A 25,749-nucleotide genomic window follows, 5' to 3' on the forward strand; every position below is an offset into this window, starting at 1 on the left:
GGGTTCAATCACAGGCTCGGGATCTTTCTGTGTGGAATTTGCATGTCCTCCGGGACCCCAAAAGGGAATAAGCGGTAGTAAATGGATGGATGGATGGATGGATGGATGAACGTCACACCCCCTCTGGATCGACATATTTTACAATCAAGCGAAACGCAACAAAAATGCAACAAACAGCGAAATATGAACGCAAGGGTAAAAAAAAAAACAACCCACATGTAATCTGATATTTCCTTGTTGTTAAAATCTCCTTTCGTGTCTGTCCCTGACACCCATATTTCAGGCTGGCCGCTCTGGAAACACTCTGTTGAAACGCTCCCCACCCACACTGTTGGTGCCTGTCTGAGCTGATGTGACTTAGATTAGCATAGTAACTAGTATATCATGCAAAAGCGCAGATTCCAACCATTGAAATTCTTTCTATAGTTGAAGACTTACGCTCATTTAAAAACATTATGGTACATCATAATGGCAGCTACAGTCTCCATCTTGAAGATCTAAAAAATTGTTTGGAAATGTCCGGCGGGCCAGATTGAAAAAATTAATGGGCCGCATGTGGCTCCCGGGTCTTAATTTGCCCAGGTCTGCATTAGATGTTGTCCAGTAAAGCTAGACTTGAAATAAGCTTTATGCTTATATGCATGCCATGGAACTGGTTGAAGAACTGCACACTCTGACTGGAAGTGACACCAAGCCCCAACCCCTCCATTTAATTTACAGCCTGTCTGAATGTTTGGCTCTTGTCTGGGGTGGTGCATGTGTGCCGCCAAAACGTCATTGTCAATCTTGAAAAGACTGAAGGTGGCAATGTGATAAAGTGTGTATACACAGGAGGCTGTCGCTTTAAGACAGATGTCCTATTCCCATTTAGGCCTTATGTTGAGCTTTACAACTGTACTTAGTATTGCAGACATCTGTCAAGGCTAAAAAAACAACAACTTTACTTTGATGTTAAATTAAATTGTTCAATGCAAGAAACAGGAAAACGTCATTAATGACGATGAACATTCACTGACTGATTCAGTCCAGTAGTACATAATCCTGCTGAAAAACAAACATACTGGCATTGACACAGTATCCAACTGTGTATTTTCCCCCTAAAGTCGTTACTTACAACTTGCTTAAAGTTAAATTCTTTAAACCAAAAGGTAGCAAAAACACCAGCAGTTATCTCATCTTAACATTAGAGGTTCAACTGAATATATATATTCTTAAATCCACAATCAGTCACATCCTCCATAAGCAATCTGGAAGTGTAGCCTTTGAATGAATGCAAATATCCATTGAGTGAGTTTAATTCACTGGCTTTGTGTTTGTGGTGCAAGTTAATGGAGCTGCTGTCGCAACTCGGCTCAGTGCCTGACATCCCTACAGAAGAAATCCATCAACAAAAAGAAAAAACACAACCCACAAGCATTGCACGTACGCAAATACTAGAAACCATCCACACACGCACACCCTAAAAGGATTGCCTGCCTTGCCCTTTCAGGACTTCCGCATCCATCACATTTGAGAGACAATGGGGTATTCCAAATCAGGGTAAAACCTCCACAAGGATAGTCAGTTATAATATCATAGAAGGCACAATTGTTATTTAAATGAAGGAAATGTATCTGATTATTGAGGTTTGACCTAATTGTTAAATCTGACCAACATATCTGAGAAAAAACTACATCTATGTCACATCTTGTACAAAAACCAAAACAACAAAATAATTTCAGGTTGAAAGATGGTGTCCAGGCAAAAGGGGTTAACTAGAGATCTCTGATAATGGCTTTTTTGCCGATATCCGATATTGTCCAACTGTTAATTACCGATTCCGATATCAACCGATATCGATTAATACAGTTGTGGAATGAACACATCATAATGCCTAATTTTTGTTGTGATGCTACGCTGGATGCAATAAACAATGTAACATTATATATATATACACATTTGGATGGATAGATACATTGACAGATAGATAGATCGATGGATAGATAGATAGATAGATAGATAGATAGATAGATAGATAGATAGATAGATAGATAGATAGATAGATAGATAGATAGATAGATAATCTGTGAAGTCAAAATCATTTCAGGTGACTACCTCTTAGAGCTCATCGAGAGAATGCCATAAATGTGCAAAGCAGTAATCAGAGCAACGGGTGGTTATTTTGAAGAAACTGGAATAAGAAAACATGTTTTCAGTTATTTCACTATTTTGTTAAGTACATAACTCCACATCTGTCAAAACCCAATGAATGAGAAGGTGGTGTGTCCAATCTTCAGGGCTGGGTATTGGTAGGGGTGTAAAGGTATGTGTATTTGTATTGAACTGTTTCGGTACGGGGGCTTCGGTTCGGTGGTGTATCGAACGAGTTCCACACGGACATATTAAGTAGTTGTGTGTGTAAACAATGCACAACAAGGCACCATTAATTGATTAACATGGACCCCGACTTATAAACAAGTTGAAAATCTTCGGGTGTTACCATTTAGTGGTCAATTGTACAGAATATGTACTGGGGGGTGGGGGGGTTAGTGTTAGCGGCGACGGCGATGACCAAGAAGAACGCGGAGTTGGAATATAATAACAACACTTTATGTATGTATTTATATACATATCATATAGTATTTACATATTTATATAATATGTAACTACAATCTCCATTCATAGAAAGAGTCCCATTGCTTTTATGAGCGGTCGAGCGAGTCAAAAGCCCAAAAAAACAAAAACAAAAACTATATATATATATATTTTTTTTTTATTATTTTTTTTTTTTACTTGTGGCGGCCGTAATTCTTTCGTGGCGGGCCGCCACAAATAAATGAATGTGTGGGAAACTCTGCATACCTCCTCTTTTCACCGGACATGTCCTCTTTTGCGGGGCTGTACAGGTGGGGTTTCTTAAATGCCTCAAATGTCCGGCATTTCAGGTGAGGATTGCGTGTATTTTCAATGTACGTTCAGGGTTAAGAAGGGGTTAAAAACAAAACAAAAAATGTGTGCGCAGGCAACATTCGTGAGGGAGGGGGAGAGACAGAGAGAGCAAGAGAGTTATGATAAACGCGCATGCGTCACCAGGCTCTGTTTTTTACCCATAGATTTCAGATTTAATTTTTTATTATCTATAGCAGGGGTGTCAAAAGTGTGCCCAGGAGGCCATTTGCGGCCCACAGCTAGTTTTAAAAACCCACAACACATTCTAAAAATACTATTAAAATAAACAAAAACAAACAAAAGTGAAATAAAAAAGATTAAAGGCTAAATGTAATTTAGAAAAAGTTGCAACGTTGACTAATAAAACAAATCTGTTTTATTTGTCTTTCAAACTGTCATTGCTCAAAACATGATATTGAATCAAAATCTATCCAAGTGTCCGATTACTTCACATCAAATATTCCACTAAGAAAAAATATTTTTGGTGGAAGATTTAGCAAATTTGTTAAATAAATAACCCAAACATTTATATTTTGTTGTTTTCTTACTGTACCGAAAATGAACCGAACCGAGACCTCTGAACCGAGGTACGTACCGAACCGAAATTTTTGTGCACCGTTACACCCCTAGGTATTGGTATGGGATACTTCCTTGCTTCCTTCCTTCCGACACACACACACACACACACACACACACACACACACACACACACACACACACACACACACACACACACACACACACACACACACACACACACACACACACACAACAAGGAACTATGTAGAAGATCACAATATATTGATGTATTTCAACACTGTATTCTACCATGATATTCATTGTAATGTCCTTGCCCATGCCCAGCCCTAACAAAGGGTGAGTTTTTGGTGGGACAAAAAGGGAGGAAGAATGGTTGGTGGGTGGCGGCTTACTTGTGGCGAGCAGACAAGATGAGACATGCGCACAAATCCACAAGCTGGCTTCAATGCAAAGGAGCCTACAATTAACCATGCCTCCAACATCCTGGCGCACAAGTCTGGACGGGACAGGGATGAAAGAAAGTAGAGGGGGAATCTATCACAGGTGAAATCGGGTGGGTGTTGGTGAGCCCCTTCCCCTCCAATCCATCAAGCCCTCCCCACTCAGCAAAGTCCATTAGCGGTGGGAGAGCACCACTCGCTCGACAAGTAATACCAGCTGTGACACCGAGCGATATGGTGGGAGGGGGCGGGGGCGGGGGCGCTTGTGTAGCTACTGTTAAGGTGGAGTCGAGGGAGTTAACAAAAAAAACAGATGCGTCTTTCTAGACTTTTTTTTTTTTTTTAGAGATTTAAGGCTTAGCTTGTCTTTATTGGGGGAGAAAATCTCAAGGGAGGGGTCTTATTTTTTGAATTACAAACAATGCAAGCTGCTTTTTTCTTTTTCTTTTTTTTTATCAACTGCTGTATCAATAATTCAATTTTGGTGAACTGCGAGGTCACTTAAAAAGGAACTCTAAACCATCTGTTGTGTGCTTCCACACATGTTCACGCCATCACTCCTAAACACACACACACAGAGCCGTAAAGTCTGAACTCCACCCAGTGCAGTCTCCACTGGTCACCATGAAGTGGAATGACAGAGTGGTGCAAACAAACCACCTAATTAATTTCCTCTCCAATAAACTACCTGGGCCTGACTGATAGACGCTGCCTGGGGTTAATTTTACAGCAGAAACCGTTGTAGCGTGACAGGGGCGGAGGTCAAAAAAAGCAAGTTCAACTCCCCCCGCCCCCTTTTCCCTGAACGTGCACTACGAGTTTCTGGCCAGGCTTTGTTTTTTTTACTGTCGGGTGAACAAACAGCACTGCTACCTGTTGGCCTGCAGGCAAGGAAACAGGTTTAAAAACAAATCCAGCACAATTAAAAAATTCAATTTGAAGTTCCGCTCAATGCATACAGATTTGAGTTATTGCTGCATTCAGAATCCATTAAAACCTGTTCCACGGGAGGCCTGACCTTTGTGAAAATATCAAACGCCAACCAAAAAGCCTTTGATCGTAATCTTAGTAATCCAAGACAGGATGTGTCAGGCTTCAATCCTGCTGCATTAATAGCGGAACCGCAGAAGAACCGTGGTGACATCATAGCATGAGCGCATGTGATGACAAATGTGATTCACTCAAATTACTTCGACTCACTCAAGTCTGCCGGTTTACTTGAGTCACTGCTCGTGAGGCTGACTTGCAAATATTATTAAGTTTCGATTCCGACTGACCAGAAACACTTGATGATCCTACGAAAGATAGCAAATCAAATCATCCGTCTGTTATTTTTGCAGTGAGTCAGTGAATCGTAACAAATGAATTGTCAGAGTTTGTGGTGTTTTAGGTGAGTTTTCTGCATTTTTTTGTAAGTCTACTAACCCTCCTTGAGTAACCAAGAAGTCAAACGTGTTGCATTTTTTACCACTAAAGCCAGAAATAGCATTGGTTCCTATTTTTACTGTATTCAACCACATTTTTATGGTAGCCACATTTCCAGAAAACTACGGAAATGTATGTCTTATTTTGCACATTCCTGAGAACCAACGTCCTGATGAAAAAAGACATAGACCTGTCTATGGAAGCGCTCTGTTTTTTCTAAGGATCCACTGCAAAAAAGCTAGTCTAAGGCCTCGTTTAAACTGGACACCAAATCTGATTTTTTTGTTGCCTTCAAGTGACACAGATCAGATATTTTGTGCCAGTCTGAACGCTCCAAAGTGCTTAAAATCTGATCTTTTCGCATCAGATTCAGGCCACTTTACGTGATAATCTGAATCTGATTGGAATCTGATCTTTTCAAGTGTGACTTCAGTATAAAAGGGACATGTGGCCTGGATGCGTCTTTTGCTTCATCTTTGGGGAAGCTACGTCATTTGTGTCACAACACCCGGTTTTGAGAGGTATTTATTGAAGTCGGACATCACTAAAGGCCTAGGTGGGAAACTAGATTTTGGCCACTTTGGCCTGCAGTCGAAACCTAGTTATAGGCTACTTTTGATACCCAATTTGGATTCGGAAAATATTTGCAATTTCTGTAAGTCGACTAACCCTCCTCGGGTACTTAGCAGCCATCAAACCAGAATAACAAAAATAAGATCCAATCGAGACTTCTGTACTTGATTCCTGACCCAGTACGAATATTTGAATCTTCAGGTGAGGCTCACCTAAACACCGGCCTATGTACTTATAGTAGTTACAATGATTTATGATTGTTTTTATTGATTTTTATTTAAATGAACACTTGATAAAGAATGGGTGAAAACAGACGAAATGTAAATCATTTGAATTCAAACAAGTCAGATACATTTAAAGTGATCAGTTGGTTCTCCTAAAAGCATCAGAAGCCTACTTTTTAACACTCCTTAAATAAAGTGCCTTCAAATAACTTCCTTCTGATGTGACTATAAGACAAAATTCAATTGAATTATGATATTTCACTGGAATAAAGTAACAATACATGTTTTAAACCAGTGTTTTTCAACCTTTTTTGAGCCACGGCACATTTTGAAATGAAAAAAAATGATGTCATACTCGAGTGTGGACACCAAAGTCTTTGCTGTCGTCCAGCATTCTGTTTTCATTTACTTTGTAGCCAGTTCAGTTTTAATTCTGTTCTGCATTGCCTTCCACATGCTTCAATGCCTTTTCTTAGGGGCACTTGAAACATAGGTTTGTTTATTTGTGGTTTAAACATTAGAATGTCCGTCCAGAGATCGGTAGGTTGTGAGTTCAAACCCTGGCCGAGTCATACCACACGCTATAAAAATGGGACCCATTACCTCCCTGCTTGGCACTCAACATCAAGGGTTGGAATTAGGGGGTTAAATCACCAATAATGATTCCCGGGCGCGGCCACCGCTGCTGCTTGCTGTTCCCCTCACCTCCCAGGGGGTGATCAAGGGTGATGGGTCAAATGCAGAGTATGATTTAACCACACCTAGTGTGTGTGTGTGTGTGTGTGTGTGTGTGTGTGTGTGTGACAATCATTAGTACTTTAACTTTAGATACCTTTTTGCCTGCACCCTGCCTCCCACTGTTTCCGACATCTACAAAGCAATTAGCTACCTGTTGCCACCTACTACACATTATAAACGCAACATAAGAATTACCCAGAATTCCAATGCACCCATGATTCTTGGCTATATTATACACCCGCTAGCACCCCCCCCCCTCCGTGCATCGGTTGAGGTGGGCGGGGTTGGGGGCACGTGTATAATATAGCCAAGAGTCATGGAATTCTGGGTAATTCTTATGTTGCGTTTATAGTGTGTTACAGAGCCAATGTTCTCCAGAAATGTGTTTTTTATTCTTGTTTGGTTAGGGTTCACAGAGTGTGGCGCATATTAGTAAGAGTTTTAAAGTTGTTTATATCACAACCATGAGTGTAAACGGGATGGCTGTTAAACAAATATGCATTGCAATCTCATATGAAAATCAGCGAAATGCATGGGTCCTATCGGCACGCAGATAGCATGGTGCAAAGGTGGGCGCGGTGACATGTTAAAGTGAAGTGGTCCCGAACCACCGGGCCGTAGCCGCAGAATAATTTTATTACTAATTTTTTTTTAATCACACTCAAATTTTTACTGCATGCCATTGGTAAGCGCAGGGGTGCGAAGAAGTTTTAAAATAATTAGCACCTGCTTACTTTTACCGCATTCCTTGAATAAGCGCAGGAGTGAGAAGAGGTTTTAAATCAGGGGTCTCAAACATGCGGCCCGCAGGCCAATTTCACACCTTAATGTGAAAATTTTAATGTTGGTGCGGCCCGCAAGTTTTATATGAATGGCGCTTTACAGCGTCATACATGCATACCCTCGATTTTTCAGGGGGACTCACAATTTTCTGTGCACCTCCGAGGATAATCATACTCCCGAATTTCAACCTAACAACAATATTAAGGGGACAGCGTGGAGGCACTGCCCTTAGAATCCTCTACAACCTGTATGAACAGCGTGCCAGTCTAGCCACATGTTGTATTTGACTTCTGTAGACGTAATGAGCGACTGCAAGACATAGTTGATCAACAGCCATACAGGTCACACTGAGGGTGGCCGTATAAACAACTTTAACACTGCTACAAATATGCGCCACACTGTGAACCCACACCAAACAAGAATGACAAACACATTTTGGGAGAACATCTGCACCGTAACACAACATAAACACAACAGAACAAATACCCAGAATCCCATGCAGCCCCAACTCTTCCGGGCTACAATATACACCCCCGCCCCCTATTGTACTGTTTGAATGGTGGAGAAGCAGACGAGACAGCAGGTTGTAGAGGACGCTAAAGGCAGTGCCATCACGGCACGCCCTTAATATTGTTGTCCGGGTCCTAACTGGGAGAATGATTGCCCCGGGAGATTGTCGGGAGGGGCACTTATATCCGGGTGTTTCCCAGAAAGATCACGCGAGTTGGCAAGTATGTTGCTAGAAGGTGAATTCATTAAAAAGTGCATGTTCGATTTTTTAAGACATCTTTTCTTGCGGCCCAGCCTCACCCAGTTTCTGCATCCAGGTAAATTGAGTTTGAGACCCCTGTTTTAAATTAATTAGCGCCCCGGTGGCTATTCAAGGAAATACGGTAGGTGAAATTAGATCATCTCCCACCATCCACTAGTGTGCCGCGGCACAGTGGTTGAAGCCTACTTCTTAAATAAAGTGCCCTCAAATAACTTCATCCTAATGTGACTATAAAATTGAATAAAATAAAAATTGCGACATCTCGCTGGGATAAAGTAACTATACGTGTTTTAAGCAACAGTTAAGTTTTCAACGGCACCTGCAAAAGCGCGCGAGGCGAGACACGTCCCCACACCTGCCGCCGGTGGGAGCACACGGAAGTCAGCCCGAGTCCGCCGGCGGGAGCCGCTCACAAACATCCAATTTCAACATTATTCGCGTGTCTTACCTCGACAGAGAAGCGTGGCGAGGACGAGGACGAGGGATCCCACGCAGCTGCTGGACAACAAGTGCATGGTGGCGTGGAGTCTGGCAGAGGAGGGGGGGGGTGGGGGGGGGGTTCTCTTCTTTGGAAGGGCAAAAAAATAAAAAAAAAGGTTGGTTTTCAACGAAGATGGTGGTTTTTTAAATGATCCCCACGAGCGTTGGAAGCAGTTAGGGTTAGTTTGGTTTTAGTTGTTTTTGGTGGGGCTTTTCTGGAGAGCTTACGAAGTCACGCTCAGCAGTTGTGGCAGGAAGGATAATTGTGAAGAGAAGAGCAGAGCGGAGGGACGAGGGGCGGGGCGGAGGAGAAGGGTTGAATGGTAGCCACGCCCACTCAAACCCTCTGTAGCCCCCCCCCCCCCCCCCCCCCCACCACCTCCCACCACCACACGGTAACTCTCACACACCACATTCTTGAATTTGTTACCTTCTTGAGACCTCCGAAAAATTCCGACCTCTTTAGGACCACCCTTTTGAGATGTATTTACAACATTATTAATATATACATTAGAGATGTATTGATTGATTGATTGATACTTTTATTAGTAGATTGCACAGTACAGTACATATTCTGTACCACTAAATGGTAACACCCGAATACGTTTTTCAACTTGTTTAAGTCGGGGTCCACGTTATTCAATTCATGGTACAAATATATACTATCAACATGATACAGTTATCACACAAGTTAATCATCATAGTATGTACATTGAATTATTTACATTATTTACAATCTGGGGGGTGGGATGAGGAGCTTTGGTTGATATCAGAACTTCAGTCATCAACAATTGCATCAACAGAGAAATGTGGGCATTGAAACAGTGTAGGTCTTATTTAGTAGGATATGTACAGTCAGCAGAGAACATAGTGAGTTCACATAGCATAAGAACAAGTATATACAATAGAAGTACATTTGAGTTGTTTATAATCCGGGGAGATGGGATGTGAATGGAGGAGGGTATTAGTAAAGTGTTGAAGTTGCCTGGAGGTGTTGTTTTACAGCGGTTTTGAAGGAATATAGAGATGCACTTACTTTTATACCTGTTGGGAGTGCATTCCACATTGATGTGGCATAGAAAGAGAATGAGTTAAGACCTTTGTTGGATCGGAATCTGTGTTTAACGTGGTTTGTGGAGCTCCCCCTGGGGTTGTGGTTATGGCGGTCATTTACGTTAAGGAAGTAGTTTGACATGTACTTCGGTATCAGGGAGGTGTAGCGGATTTTATAGACTAGGCTCAGTGCAAGTTGTTTTACTCTGTCCTCCACCCTGAGCCAGCCCACTTTGGAGAAGTGGGTTGGATTGAGGTGTGATCTGGGGTGGAGGTCTAAAAGTAACCGGACTAGCTTATTCTGGGATGTTTGGAGTCTAGATTTGAGGGTTTTGGAGGTGCTGGTGTATCAGGAGGTGCAAGCGTAATCGAAGAAGGGTTGAATGAGAGTTCCCGCTAGAATCCTCAAGGTGCTTTTGTTGACCAGAGAGGAGATTCTGTAGAGGAATCTCATTCTTTGGTTGACCTTTTTGATCACCTTGGTTGCCATTTTATCACAGGAAAGATTAGCCTCTAGAATGGAACCTAGGTAGGTGATCTCATCCTTCCTGGTGATAACAACAAGCTATCCATACACTTAGGTAAAACGGAATCCATCCTATTTGGGTCCCATATCAAACTTGAGAAGGTCGGTGACTTCACTATAAAAGTGGGTGACATTGTTATCACCAGGAAAATTTAAAACAAACAACAAACGCGATTGCATCGGGACGGATTCCGATGTTTTTAGACACATTTAGTAGGATAATTCAGGGAAATCCCTTATCTGTCTATTGTGTTGCTAGTGTTTTAGTGAGTTAAATAGTACCTGATAGTCGGAGGTGTACGTCCACGCAGTGTTTCAGGGGAGTCAACGGCAGCAATGGACGGGGCAAGCTCAGCTTTTCTCCGGTAAGAACCGACTTTTTAACCACAATTTTCTCACCGAAACTTCAGATCGTTGGTCTGCACATTTTACTGGCGATGCTAAGGCAAACATGGCCGAATAGCGTCAATAGCTATTCGCTCAATAGCTTCAGTTTCTTCTTCAATTTCGTTTTCGCTGTCTGCCTCCGTACTCCAACCATCCGTTTCAATACATGCGTAATCTGTTGAATCGCTTAAACTGCTGAAATCCGAGTCTGAATCCGAGCTAATGTCGCCATATCTTGCTGTGCTATCCACCATTTGTTTGTATTGGCATCGCTATGTGACGTCACAGGGAAATGGACAACGGCCTTGCAAATAGTGAAAATCAGGCACTTTAAAGCTTTTTTTAGGGATATTCCGGGACGGGTAAAAATTTTTTAAAAACTTCGAAAAATAAAATAAACCACTGGGAACTGATTTTTATTGGTTTTAACCCTTCTGAAATTGTGATAATGTTCCCCTTTAAAGGCCGACTGAAACCCACTACTACCCACCACGCAGTCTGATAGCTTATATATCAATGATGAAATATTAACATTGCAACACATGCCAATACGGCCCTATTAGTTTACTAAATTGGAGTTTTAAATTCCCGGGAGTTTTTTCTTGAAAACGTCGCGTAATGACGTCACGGGCTGTTAGGAAATATGAGCGCTCCACACACACACAGCTAAAAGTCGTCTGCTTTAACCCCATAATTACACAGTATTTTGGAGATCTGTGTTGCTGAATCGTTTGCAATTTGTACAATTAATATTGGAGAAGTCAAAGTAGAAAGATGGAGTTGGGAAGCTTTAGCCTTTAGCCACACAAACACACGGTAAATCCTTGTTTAAAATTCCCGGAGGTGAAACTTTACTATAGATCACAGCGAACATGGATCCCGACCGAATGTCAACCAGCAGGTCTGGGTAAAAAAATTGTGGTAAAAAGTCGCTTCTTACCGGAGATCAGCTGAGCTTGTACCGCCCATAAAGCTGCCGACGACTTCGCTGAGACACTGCGCGTCAACACACCCGTGGACACACACTTCCGACTATCAGGTACTGTTAAACTCACTAAAACACTAGCAACACAATAGAAAGATAAGGGATTTCCTAGAAAGCAATCACGTTTTTGTTTTTTTTCTAGTCCGTCGCTATCAATATCCTCAAACACGAATCTTTCATCCTCGCTCAAATTAATAGGGAAATTGTTGTTTTCTCGGTCCGAATAGCTCTTTTTGTTGGAGGCTCCCGTTAAAAACAATGTGAATATGTGAGGAGCCAACAGCATGTGATGTCATCGTCTGCGACTTCTGGTAGAGGCAGGAATTTTCTGTTAGCAAGCAAAAGTTGCGAACTTTATCGTGGATGTTCTCTACTAAATCCTTTCAGCAAAAATATGGCAATATCGCAAAATGATCAAGTATGAAACGTAGAATGGACCTGCTATCCCCGTTTAAAAAACAAAATCTCATTTCCGTAAGCCTTTAATATTGACATTTTTTGTTTTGTAATTGGTTTTTAATCTTCAGTATTTACTTCCATTTATTAAATTATGTCTCTATATACATATTCATAAATTTTTTTTAAAGAAATTTTGGCCATAGGTGGTGCATTTCAAATTTGTATACACACTTATAATAATAATAATAATAATAATAATAATGGATTAGATTTTATATCCATCCATCCATCATCTTCCGCTTATCCGAGGTCGGGTCGCGGGGGCAGCAGCCTAAGCAGGGAAGCCCAGACTTTCCTATCTCCAGCCACTTCGTCTAGCTCTTACCGGGGGATCCCGAGGCCTTCCCAGGCCAGCCGGGAGACATAGTCTTCCCAACGTGTCCTGGGTCTTCCCCGTGGCCTCCTACCAGCTGGACGTGCCCTAAACACATCCCTAGGGAGGCGTTCGGGTGGCATCCTGACCAGATGCCCGAACCACCTCATCTGGCTCCTCTCGATGTGGAGGAGCAGCGGCTTTACGTTGAGTTCCTCCCGGATGGCAGAGCTTCTCACCCTATCTCTAAGGGAGAGCCCCGCCACCCGGCGGAGGAAACTCATTTCGCCCGCTTGTACCCGTGATCTTATCCTTTCGGTCATGACCCAAAGCTCATGACCATAGGTGAGGATGGGAACGTAGATCGACCGGTAAATTGAGAGCTTTGCCTTCCGGCTCAGCTCCTTCTTCACCACAACGGATCGATACAACGTCCGCATTACTGAAGACGCCGCACCGATCCGCCTGTCGATCTCACGATCCACTCTTCCCCCACTCGTGAATAAGACTCCTAGGTACTTGAACTCCTCCACTTGGGGCAGGGTCTCCTCCCCAACCCGGAGATGGCACTCCACCCTTTTCCGGGCAAGAACCATGGACTCGGACTTTAGATTTTATATCATGCTTTTCTATTATTAGATACTCAAAGCTCTCACAGAGAAGTGGGAACCCATCATTCATTCACACCTGGTGGTGGTAAGCTACATTTGTAGCCACAGCTGCCCTGGGGTAGACTGAAGGAAGCGATGCTGCCAGTTTGCGCCTACGGCCCCTCCGACCACCACCTATCATTCATTAATCATTCATTCACCAGTGTGAGCGGCACCGGGGGCAAGGGTGAAGTGTCCTGCTCAAGGACACAACGGCAGCAATTTGGATGTCAAGAGGCGGGGAGCGAACCTGCAACCCTCAGGTTTCTGGCATGGCCGCTCTACCCACTACGCCCACTGAATTTCAGAAGGCACCTATCAAATACACAGTAATAAAAACACAGTTGGTCTACTAACTGTACTGTGCTTGCTGGTTACTAAAAAAAAAAAAAACACTCTCACCATTTGAGTAACATCACTTCCGAGTTTCCAGAAGATGGTGCCAGTATGTGCTTTGCCCTGCCGTCTTTCACTGTCAGCTCTGTTCGTTTTTGTGTTTGCGTCTTTTTTCGTCTCTGTAAGCTCACTGCTTGGATCTTTGCCCCTTTCCCACTGATATGATCAACTTTGACGTTGGTTTTTCGACGTCCCAGTCAGCTTTTACACCTGGCCGGATTCCTGCCTTCCTTTCCCGCCTCGTGGCTCCACTCCCCCGCCATCTGCGGGCTGTGTGTCGGGCCCCACCTGGATTAGCTGCGCCCTTGGACGTGCTGCCTCCAGCCAGGTTCGGTCTTGTGAACGCAAGATCTTTGACGAACAAAACGTTTATCCTGAAGGATTTCTTCACTTCCTCTGTGTGACGGAAACATGGCTGAGAGCCGGTGAGTCCGCCCCTCTTAATGAACTTCTGCCTATGGAGTGTTCCTACTTTAATTCTCTGCGGTCGTCCGGTCGAAAAGGAGGAGGATTAGCAGTCGTTTTTAAAAATGACTTTAAATGCTTCGAACTGTGCATGTTTGAGCTGGAGGGGGCGTGGCCTCCAGCTCCAGCTGAATTTCGGGAGATTTCCGGGAGAAAATTTCTCCCGGGATGTTTTTGGGAGAGGTGCTGAATTTCGGGAGTCTCCCGGAAAATACGGGAGGGTTGGCAAGTATGGATGACAAACGAGACACGAACCACAGATGGCCCCTGTGCTGGATTTTGGGCAACCTAGCTGTAGAAGCTAACTGTTAACGGCCACTATAGTCTTCATACCGTCGTGTATTTGTTCATCCTATGGTCACATATGGGTTGTCTTATGTCAGCACCGGAAGACGTAAAACCAGCTGTTCACCTGGCGGGGTTTTTTCAGGGATGAATCGGGAAGTCCTTCTTTAGCTTCCGTCTTGTTTTATCACATATTGCTGCCTTTGCACCTGTCAATCTTTACTTTTGTATGCACATTAAATCAACAAAAAAATCCTTACTTTGGAGCAATGTTCACAGACTCTTCTATTTGGCTCTCTATTAGATGCAATGGTTTTCAGTATTGGGACCACGATTATAATTATCATGACCATGATTTTGGTCCTAACTTGGTCACCGGTCTTCATATGGAAGGTGATGTCTCAAGAAGGGTAGAAATATAAGAACACACACACACACCCTAACTGCACCCCTTCAAGAGGTGTCTTCCCTCACCCACCACCATCTTACAACCTCCAGCCCCTTTACACTTATCACAAACATTTCCCTCTTTTTTCACTCTATCCCTTTTTAACATCTCTCTCTGTCCCTCCCTCTCCCTCTCTCTCCCCCCCCCCCCTCTCTCTCTCTCCACATGCACACAGACACAATTACTCACACACAAGAGGGAATGGCGGGAAAACTTAACCGTCACAGTATGAAATTTAACTAGGAGCCAAACGAGTAGCTCAATTCAAACCGACAAGTGGGTAACACACACACACACACACACACACACACACACACACACACACACACACACACACGTCCGCCCCTTCTATTATAGATCCTAAATTAAAGGCCTACTGAAATGAGATTTTCTTATTTAAACGGGGATAGCAGGTCCATTCTATGTGTCATACTTGATCATTTCGCGATATTGCAATATTTTTGCTGAAAAGATTTAGTAAAGAACATCAACGATAAAGTTCGCAACTTTTGCTCGCTAATAAAAAAGCCTTGCCTGTACCGGAAGTACCAGACGATGTGTGTGTGATGTCACGGCTTGTGTAGCTTCTCACATCCTCACATTGTTTACAATCATGGCCACCAGCAGAGAAAGCGATTCGGACCGAGAAAGCGTTGATTTCCCCATTAATTTGAGGATGAAAGATTCGTGGATGAGGATAGTGAGAGTGAAAGACTAGAAAAAAAAAGGCGTGGGCAGTGGGAGCCATTCAGATGTTATTAGACACATTTACTAGGATAATTCTGGAAAATCCCTTGTCTGCTTATTGTGTTACTCGTGTTTTGGTGAGATTATATGGTACCTGAAAGTCGGAGGGGTGTGACCACAGGTGTGGTGACCGCCAGTGTCTCCGGTGGGAGTAGGTAAGAGAGTCCGCAGCTGCAGGAGGACGCAAGCTCCGCTCATGTCTACGGTAAGAGCCGACTTATTACCACAATTTTCCCACCGAAACCTGCCGGTTGACATGTGGTCGGGAACCATTTTCGCTTGTCCGCTCTGTTCCATAGTAAAGCTTCATCTTCGGGAATTTTAAACAAGGAAACACAGGCTGTGCTTGTGTTGCTAAATATTGCTAATACACCGCTTCCCACCTACATCTTTCTTCTTTGACTTCTCCATTATTAATTGAACAAATTGCAAAAGATTCAGCAACACAGATGTCCAGGATACTGTGTAATTATGCAAATAAAGCAGACTACTTATTAGAGATGCGCGGTTTGCGACCTCATCCGCGGAGTCCGCGGATAAACCGCGGGTCGGGCGGTTGACATGACGAAAAAATAGATTTTAAATAGATTCAGGCGGGTGGCGGTTCAATCATCCGGAAATATTTGATATACATGGTTCTGGGATTGGTATTCTTTGCCATTCAAAGAGCCATTCAAGACCCGTGTCGCAAAGCGGATAAGACAATTGGAGACGCTATTATTCTCTAGAATGACTGCCGGCAGTCACCCAGATGATAGGTATTAGGGCGTGCTATGAAGCCATTGGCTTTGTCGCCTTCTACAACATGTACGATCTGTTTGTCAGTCCAGCATCATGTTGTGTGTGGCTTCCACGTCAACACGCACACGACTGCAAGGCATGCTGGGAGACACAGAGTACACTAATGGTTGTGATATAAACTATTTTAACACTCTTAGTAATATGCGCCACGCTGTGAAGCCACACCAATTAAGAACGACAAACACATTTTGGTAGAACATCCTCACAGTAACACAACATAAACGCAACACAACAAATACCCAGAATCCTTTGTATTCATGACACATCCTGACTACTTTATACAGCCTGCTAGCAGCAAACTCTGCCACGACCCCCCCCCCCCCCCCCCGCGTGCGCCGGTAAGGTGGGCGTGGTGGGGGCGCGGGGGTCTAAAACATATTCAGGATGTGTCACGGATACAAAGGATTCTGGGTATTCGTTGTGTTGCGTTTATGTTGTGTTACTGTGAGGATGTTCTCCCGAAATGTGTTTGTCAATCTTGTATTGTGTGGCTTCACAGCGTGGCGCATATTAGTAAGTGTTAAAGTTGTTTATATCACAACTATCAGTGTACTCTGTATCACCCAGTATGCCTTTCAATCTTGTACGTGTAATTGCGGAAGCTGCACACAACATACTGCCGGACCAACAATCGGTTCGTACATGTTGTTGAAGGCTTCACAGCACGCCCATATTCTTGTCATCAGGATGAACGCTATTGGATAGTCGCGAGAACGTTAGCGGCTCCAATTGTCTTCTTTACTCTGTGAAACAGGTTTAAATAGCTCTGTGAGTGGTATAGGCGGCCGACCCCTGATATATTTCAGCGGGCGGGTGGCGGGCGGGTGCGGACCTGATAAAATGTTGGTTCGGGTGAACGGCGGGTGGATGACGACTTTGGTGATGCGGTTGCGGATGACATAATTGCCTATCCGCGCATCTCTACTACTTATAGCTTGGATCAGGGAAAAAAATGTCCGCTACAATCCGAGACGTCACGCGCACGCGTCATCATACCGACGTTTTCAACAGGTTACTTCGCGCAAAATTTAAAATTGCAATTTAGTAAACTAAAAAGGCCGTATTGGCATGTGTTGCAATGTTAATATTTCATCATTGATATACAAACTATCAGACTGCGTGGTTGGTAGTAGTGGGTTTCAGTAGGCCTTTAAACTTAATACACAGGTGTCAAACTCAAGGCCTGGGGGCCAGTTCTGGCCCGCCACATCATTCTATGTGTCCCCCGAAAGCTGTGCCGTATATGCTTACATGTTATCTTCCATTGCGTAAGTTGTTCATGTAAGTGAGTTGTAAAATAAAGCTAACCTGATGTCCGTGACGCTTCTACTTAAAGGGGAACATTATCACCAAACCTATGCAAGCGTCAATATATACCTTGATGTTGCAGAAAAAAGAACCATGTATTTTTTTAACCGATTTCCGAACTCTAAATGGGTGAATTTTGGCAAATGAAACGCCTTTCTGTTTATCGGTCTTTTAGCGATGACGTCAGAACGTGACGTCACCGAGGTAACACACGCGCCATATTCATTTTCACATCACAAACACCGGGTCTCAGCTCTGTTATTTTCCGTTTTTTCGACTATTTTTTGGAACCTTGGAGACATCATGCCTCGTCGGTGTGTTGTCGGAGGGTGTAACAACACTAACAGGGAGGGATTCAAGTTGCACCACTGGCAAAAAAATCTGCCGCCAGACCCCCATTGAATTTGCCAGAGTGTCTTCACATTTGACCGGCGATGCTAAGACAGACATGGCACAGAGATGTATGGATAACCTGCAGATGCATTAAGTCAACGAAATCACAAAGGTGAGTTTTGTTGATGTTGTTGACTTATGTGCTAATCAGACATATTTGGTCACGGCATGACTGCCAGCTAATCGATGCTAACATGCTATGCTAATCGATGCTAACATGCTATTTACGCTAGCTAAATGTACATTCGAAACAAGATACCCACATTTAATGCGAAACAAACACTTACCAATCGACAGATTTAAGTTGCTCCAGTGTCACAAGATGCAAAAGTCCTGATTGTTTGGTCCGCACATTTTACCGGCGATGCTAATAAGGCAGCCATGCTATGGGCCACTTCATTAGGTACACCCACGCTATAGCCGAATAGCATCAATAGCTATTCGCTCAATAGCTTCAATTTCTTCTTCAATTTCGTTTTCGCTATATGCCTCCATACTCCGACCATCTGTTTCAATACATGCGTAATCTGTTGAATCACTTAAGCCACTGAAATCCGAGTCTGAATCCGAGCTAATGTTGCTATACCTTGCTGTGGTAACCGCCATGTTGTTTGTATTGGCAGCCCTGTATGACGTCACAGGGAAATGGATAGTGGTTTCGAAGATAGTGAAAATAAGGCAGTTTAAAGCTTTATTTAGGGATATTCCGGGACCTGTAACATTTTGAAAAAAACTTCAAAAAATACAACAAGCCACTGGGAACTGATTTTTATTGTTTTTAACCCTTTTGAAATTGTGATAATGTTCCCTTTTAACAGTCATCAAAAGATTAGAACCCTACCAAATACCTTCACACAATTACACTATATAGAAAAATGTCCCTTGAGTATCATCAAAGTTTGTCTAAATCTGTTACTTTAATTCATTTTAGCGCCCCAAAAAACTTTTATTTTTAAAGTATGGCGACTTATTTTACTTTGTAGTAGAGACTTCCTCGTTCATTTACGGAATCTGGTCAACCACATTTGTTTTCACTTGTGTAAACAGTCAGCTGGAAAAAAAATCAGATATCTAAAAAAATCTGATTTCGGACACTTTGGGACTGGAGTCAAAACATTTTAGGCTACTTTTGATACCCAATTTAGATTTGTAAAAAATGTGCAACTTCTATGTGGGTCTAATGCAGGGGTAGGGAACCTATGGCTCTAGACCCAGATGTGGCTCTCAGATTAATCTTAGCTGACATTGCTTAACACGATAACAAATTAATATTTCCACTGGTAATCGGAGTTAAAAATAATGTTCAAAATACAAAACATTCTCCTGCATTTTAATTCATCCATTTGTTTTCTAACGCATCTGTTCAAGAAGGCGCATTAATGGTAAGAAGTATTCTATTAATTATTGGTTAGCTTCAGAATAAAAATGTTATTAAAAAGAATATGAGATTTATTGTACTCAAAAAATGTTGAGGTTACTTAAAAATGCACGCATTTAGTGTTAAAAAAATAATATAAGGCTCTCATGGAAATACATTTGAAAATATTTGGCTTTCATGGCTATCTCAGCCAAAAAGGTTCCTGACCCCTGGTCTAATGTGAATGGACGATGTCCGTGACCTGACCCACAAGCACAAATAACGTAAAACATGGCTCCAATTATTTTGTTGCAATTTCAAGGAGTTTGTTAGACCGGAGTCCATCCATCCATCCATCCATTTTCTACCGCTTATTCCCTTTCGGGGTCGCGGGGGGCGCTGGCGCCTATCTCAGCTACAATCGGGCGGAAGGCGGGGTACACCCTGGACAAGTCGCCACCTCATCGCAGGGCCAACACAGATAGACAGACAACATTCACACTCACATTCACACACTAGTCCACATTTCCTAAACCAAATTTTTTTTTGCGTAGGAGATTAAGAAGTAGGAGGGCAATAATTTTGGCTCTCGAAGTTTCTTGGGAAATTTGCTTCAACATCTGTGTTGAGGAGCATGTGGGCGAGCAGTTGGACAAAGGAGAGGTGGAACATATACGGAAGTTCTAAAACTTCTTTTTGCCTGTTTTCTGCTCATTCATCCTCTATGTATTTTTGCATTTGTCTATTTTGGCAAAGAATTATGACGCCACATTGGTCGGATGAATGTGGAGTTAAATCCATATGAAAAAGGCCTGGGTCGGAAAAATGAAGGATTAGTAGTCACATTCACATGAAAAAACAGATATAGACAGAAAAATCGATATTGACCTACAGAGTGAACATAGCCAAAGATCATCTACACCAGTGTTTCTTAACCTTAGGAACGTGTACCATTGTTGGCCCGCCTAAAAAAAAATAAAAAAAATCTGTTTCTCAGCAGTGTGGCAGAGGTACTCAGTTGTAATACACTTTTCCACCACTTGTAGCAGTAATGACAACACCAAACAAACGGAAAAAGTCTGCAGATAAAGCTATGAAGAAGTTTCATGCGCAAAAAATATGACTAAAGTGGTAAAACTGTATTTTTCTATTGGCAATTTAGTTAAGAAACGTATTTATTATCTATCTAAATACAACATAATTGAATGTAAATAATTTTTTATCAGTTTTTACAAGTCCCTTCTTAAACAGTATATTTATTGTCAGTTTACTCATTTTTCTTTTTTTAACATTTGTTTATTGATTTTAAGACACATAATTGACACACGTTGTCAAACATGCATCAAATGTGCTGTTTTTTCCCCAACAAATAAAATAAATGAAATAAAAAAATAACAATAATAATAATAATAATAAATAAAGTGAGAAACCAAAGATTGATGTCAACATAAAACCACAGACAGCTGCATTCCTGAAAGGCCTGAGAGAGATATAGCCACCCCCAGGCACAGACACGGCTCACCAACCACCCACATTTTACTTGTGATTCAATCCCGTGACCATTGCTGGAGAAAAACTATCTATTTATGCACTACTCTTGTATTGAATCACATCAACAGTGTACAAAAGGGGTTTTCCTGGCGCCTTTAGAAATCAATAAACCCGCATCAGCAATTAGAATATACCTTATGTGGTACTGTCAAAATTAAAATTGCCAAAAACATATTAAAAGTGAAAAAATAAAGAGATAAAATATTTGAAGTCACAATTTGTAGCACCCATTCGACGCTGCGTAAGCCAGTGGTACGTCTCGTTGTCGGTTAATTGGAGTGGAAATGGTGGGCGTTGCCCCATTTCATTGCCGAGGTTGGCCGACTTCGTCTCACATGATGTAGTTTCTACTTAAATATCCTTCTTGAAAATGGCCTTGCAAATATATATCTGCCACCTAATCAACGTTTTGATCTCCTTCTCTGCTATGCCGGTCTGGCTATGGTGGAACACTTCCTGCTTCCTGCTAAATTGCAACTTGTGATTGGATACTCACTTTGGAATGACAAGTGAGTATCCAATCACAGTCTCGTCAACATCAGGTTGCCTAAATAGGCTACTGTCAACAACTAGTTATCTGATTGGCTATGGCAACTGTCTGTCAACTGTTTGTGTTCTCAAATTAATCCGCTAGCGGTCCCGGGTGTGCCTCTGCTGATCTGCATAAATGATAAATGGGTTGTACTTGTATAGCGCTTTTCTACCTTCAAGGTACTCAAAGCACTTTGACACTACTTCCACATTTACCCATTCACACACTGATGGAGGGAGCTGCCATGCAAGGCGCTAACCAGCACCCATCAGGAGCAAGGGTGAAGTGTCTTGTTCAGGACACAACGAGGTTGGTACTAGGTGGCGATTGAACCAGGGACCCTCGGGTTGCGCACGGCCACTCTCCCACTGCGCCACGCCGTAAAGAAAACATGATCCAGATCCTCACAGAGTGCCCCTCTCTTTCTCACTAGAGACTTTCTACCAACCGGTCGGTATAGCTCGGTTGGTAGAGCGGCCGTGCCAGCAACTTGAGGGTTGCAGGTTCGATCCCAGCTTGCACCATCCTAGTCAATGCCGTTGTGTCCTTGGGCAAGACACTTTACCCACCTGCTCCCAGTGCCACCCACACTGGTTTTAAATGTAACTTAGATATTGGGTTTCACAATGTAAAGTGCTTTGAGTCACTTCAGGAAAGCGCTATATAAATATAATTCACTTCACTTTGCTTTGGGGTCTTTGGGAAAAAAAGAAAGGGTCTTCAACAGGTTCACAAACCATCTCAGGACCTTTGGGCGGCGTGAACGTGGTCGTCTTCTTGTTCTTCACATCCTTGGATGAAGACAGTTTGACTAACTTTGGGAATTTGACTATTAGCAGACGAGAAGTCTGGTCGCCTCTTGTCGTCTTTTTCACGGCAATGCGTGTCATTGCAGTCTTTACTCTGGTACTCATGTCCCCCATCTCTTTGATTAGAGACACGTTTTGTGTCCAAACTTGCTAAATCTACTTTCTTATTCGACATGGTGTAATTTTCAAACAGATGCTGCAGATGCCGCGGCAGTGCATAGGCTCAAACCGGTGAGTATTCAATCACAAATCCTTCAAAAATGTTTGAACTGAACTTGTGGGCCGGTCTGGTGTCAATACCTCACCTCCAGTGCCATCTCCCTGGGCACTGGCTTCCCTCAGGTCTCTGTCCTGAGTCCTGGTCCACTACTAACCACATTGTGAAGCGTGCGGACGACACAACAGCAGTGGGCCTCGTCCGTGACAACGACGACATGGACTCCAGGGAGAAGGTGAAACATCTGGTCGACTGGTGCCGAACCAACAACCTGGTCTGGAACGTCGACAAGACCAAGGAGAGCATCGTTGACTTCAGGAAGCACCAGTCCAGCCACGCTAAACTCTTCACCAACAGCACAGCTGTGGAGACGGTAAGCAGCACCAAGTTCCTGAGGGTGCAGATAACGGACAATATGACCTTGTCTTTGTAAAAAAGAGCTCAACAGCGCATGCACTTTTTGCGTCGGATGAAAAGAGCACAACTCCCTTCCCCCATTCTCACCACATTCTACAGAGGCACTATACAACTGCATCTCTGTCTGGACAGAAGCCTGCAGTGCCTCGGACTGGAAGTCTCTCCAGAGAATGGTGAGGACGGCGGGAAAGATCATCAGTACTCCTATCCAGGAGATCGCAAAAAGCCACTGCCTGACCAGGACTCAGAAAATCTGCAAAGACTCCTCCCACCCCCACCAAGGACTGTTTTCACTGCTGGACTCTAGAAAGAAGTTCCGCAGCCTCCGATGCAGAACCTTTAGGATCTGTAACAGCTTGAACGCATCCTAATAATCCCCTCATTCTCCCCCAGAATGGATTAACTCGCTGGAATATAAACCTGCATGCGTATGCAAAAGTGCAATATATTTATCTGTACAATAATCTGTACAGATAAATATAGGGGCGGTATAGCTCGGTTGGTAGAGTGGCCGTGCCAGCAACTTGTGGGTTGCAGGTTTGATTCCCGCTTCCGCCATCCTAGTCACTGCCGTTGTGTCCTTGGGCAAGACACTTTACCCACCTGCTCCCGGTGCCACCCACACTGGTTTAAATGTAACTTAGATGTTGGGTATCACTATGTAAAGTGCTTTGAGTCACTAGAGAAAAGCGCTATATAAATATAATTCACTTCACTTCACTTAATCTACCGTATTTCCTTGGATTGCCGCCGGGGCGCTAATTAATTTAAAACGTTTTCTCACTCCTGCGCTTACCAAAGGCAAGCGGTAAAAATTGGAGTGTAATGTAAGGATACCATCATGAAAAGCACATTTAATTAAAAAAACGTTATTACGGTTATTATTTTCAGCACCGAAGGCTTGGAACAACCTACAATCGAATATTCAACTTAAAACCCTTGTTACATTAAATGAGTTTAAAGCTTCTGTGAAAGGATTGCAGTCTACTTTTTCTGTATGCACATTTGTCATAAGAGCAAGTTTTAATGTTGTAAATGTGATGTTTTATGTGTTGTTTACTGTTTTTAATGTAACCTTGCTGCTGCCCTCTTGGCCAGGTCTCCCTTGGAAAAGAGATCTTTGATCTCAATGGGATTTTACCAGATTAAATAAAGGCTAAATAAAAAACTAATGAAAAATGGTCTTTCCTTTCCTTTACTTATAAATGAAATCCACGCCAGCTCCTTCTGATCAAAAGCATCGATAACTTGTTGATAGAAGAACCGTATTCCTTATCTTTCTTCGGTTTTAAAAGTCTCTCTGTCTCGATGGAGATCTTCCTATTACCTCCCGCCATGATGGAAAATCCAGTTTAGAAAACTGCTATCAGACCGCTGCGATCAGTTAACTCGGGTGCGGCCGACGACAGAATTATCCTCGGAACACTACCCCTCCCGTTCTGCTCCGTGGGTGATCTCTTTATCCCACCGCTGCCAACATGAAGTGTTAGTTATAGTATAAATAGTACACTGGGTATTTAGGACTGGGACATGCTTTATTTCAGCCCGGTTGTTAACATAGCCAGCATAGAAGTAGTGGTGTTACATCCTCACAGGGCGTCATATCCGTCCCAGCACAATACAGGTCCCTCATTTCACTTCTTCTGCAGCCGAATAGTCGCAAGAAGGATCACTAGCGCCCTCTACCACCAGGAGGCGGGAGTCATTTAATGACTCATATTTACCAGACGCAGCTACGGTATTGTGACGGTTTCAATCCGTCGTCTTGCGGGTTCCCAGGACCACCAAGAAAGGACATGGCTTGAGTAGTTTGACTTTGTTTATTTTTCGATAAAACCTCAGTCGAGTTCGCTCTTCCGCTCCTCCTCTCCGCTCGCTCGTCGCCATCTTGGGGAGGGCTACAGCTAGCATGCCCTGTCTGTTTGTCGGACCGTCGGCTCCACAGGTATATTAATAAAACATAGCTGCTTACTCTTCTTTTTAGCATACCGGTATTCAATAGCTTGGACTTTAAAGGGGAACATTATCACCAGACCTATGTAAGCGTCAATGTGTACCTTGATGTTGCAGAAAAAAGACCATATGTTTTTTTAGCCGATTTCCGAACTCTAAAAGGGTGAATTTGGCGATTTAAACGCCTTTGAATTGTTCGCCTGTCGGAGCAATGACCTTTCACCCGTGACGTCACATCGTGAAGCGACCCGCCATTTTCTCAAACACATTACACACACCAAGTCAAATCAGCGCTGTTATTTTCCGTTTTTTCAACTGTTTTCCGGTACCTTGAAGACATTATACCTCGTCGGTGTGTTGTCGGAGGGTGTAACAACACGAACAGAGACAGATTCAAGTTGCACCAGTGGTCAAAAGATGCGAAAGTCCCTCGTTTGTTCTGCGCACTGTACCGACGACAGCTGTGCTACGACAGAGATGGCAAGAATGTGTGGATATCCTGCGACACTCAAAGCAGATGCATTTCCAACGATAAAGTCAACGAAATCACAAAGGTGAGTTTTGTTGATGTTATTGACTTATGTGGAGTGTGCTAATCAGACATATTTGGTCACGGCATGACTGCAAGCTAATCGATGCTAACATGCTATTTAGGCCAGCTGTATGTACATATTGCATCATTATGCCTCATTTGTAGCTATATTTGCATCCAGCCTTTCCCTACACCCACATTTAATGCCAAACAAACACATACCAATCATTGGTTAGAAGGCGATCGCCGGATTCGGCCGCGC

At 43.0% G+C, this 25,749-nt stretch overlaps 1 protein-coding gene and 1 long non-coding RNA gene across 3 annotated transcripts in view; one reads left to right on the top strand and one right to left on the bottom strand.

Moving 5' to 3' along the window:
• The window catches only part of alcama (activated leukocyte cell adhesion molecule a), a 154,885-nt gene extending 145,712 nt beyond the window's left edge, over window positions 1-9,173 (bottom strand). The window contains exon 1 of one of the 2 annotated variants that reach the window (XM_061878046.1): window positions 8,872-9,173. In XM_061878046.1, coding sequence (XP_061734030.1) covers window positions 8,872-8,938 — 67 coding nt within the window. In that variant the 5' untranslated portion in view covers window positions 8,939-9,173. The remainder of the gene's footprint in view (window positions 1-8,871) is intronic. The other variant, XM_061878044.1, reaches the window with a different exon arrangement.
• LOC133537150 (uncharacterized) lies at window positions 5,125-24,135 on the top strand. Its single transcript, XR_009802609.1, has 4 exons — window positions 5,125-5,298; window positions 22,562-22,599; window positions 22,680-22,958; window positions 23,135-24,135. It is a non-coding gene; the product is annotated as an uncharacterized LOC133537150 (long non-coding RNA).
• The last annotated feature ends 1,614 nt before the right edge of the window (window positions 24,136-25,749 follow it).

Source organism: Nerophis ophidion, linkage group LG18 (genome assembly GCF_033978795.1).
Source record: "Nerophis ophidion isolate RoL-2023_Sa linkage group LG18, RoL_Noph_v1.0, whole genome shotgun sequence".
NCBI lineage: Eukaryota > Metazoa > Chordata > Actinopteri > Syngnathiformes > Syngnathidae > Nerophis > Nerophis ophidion.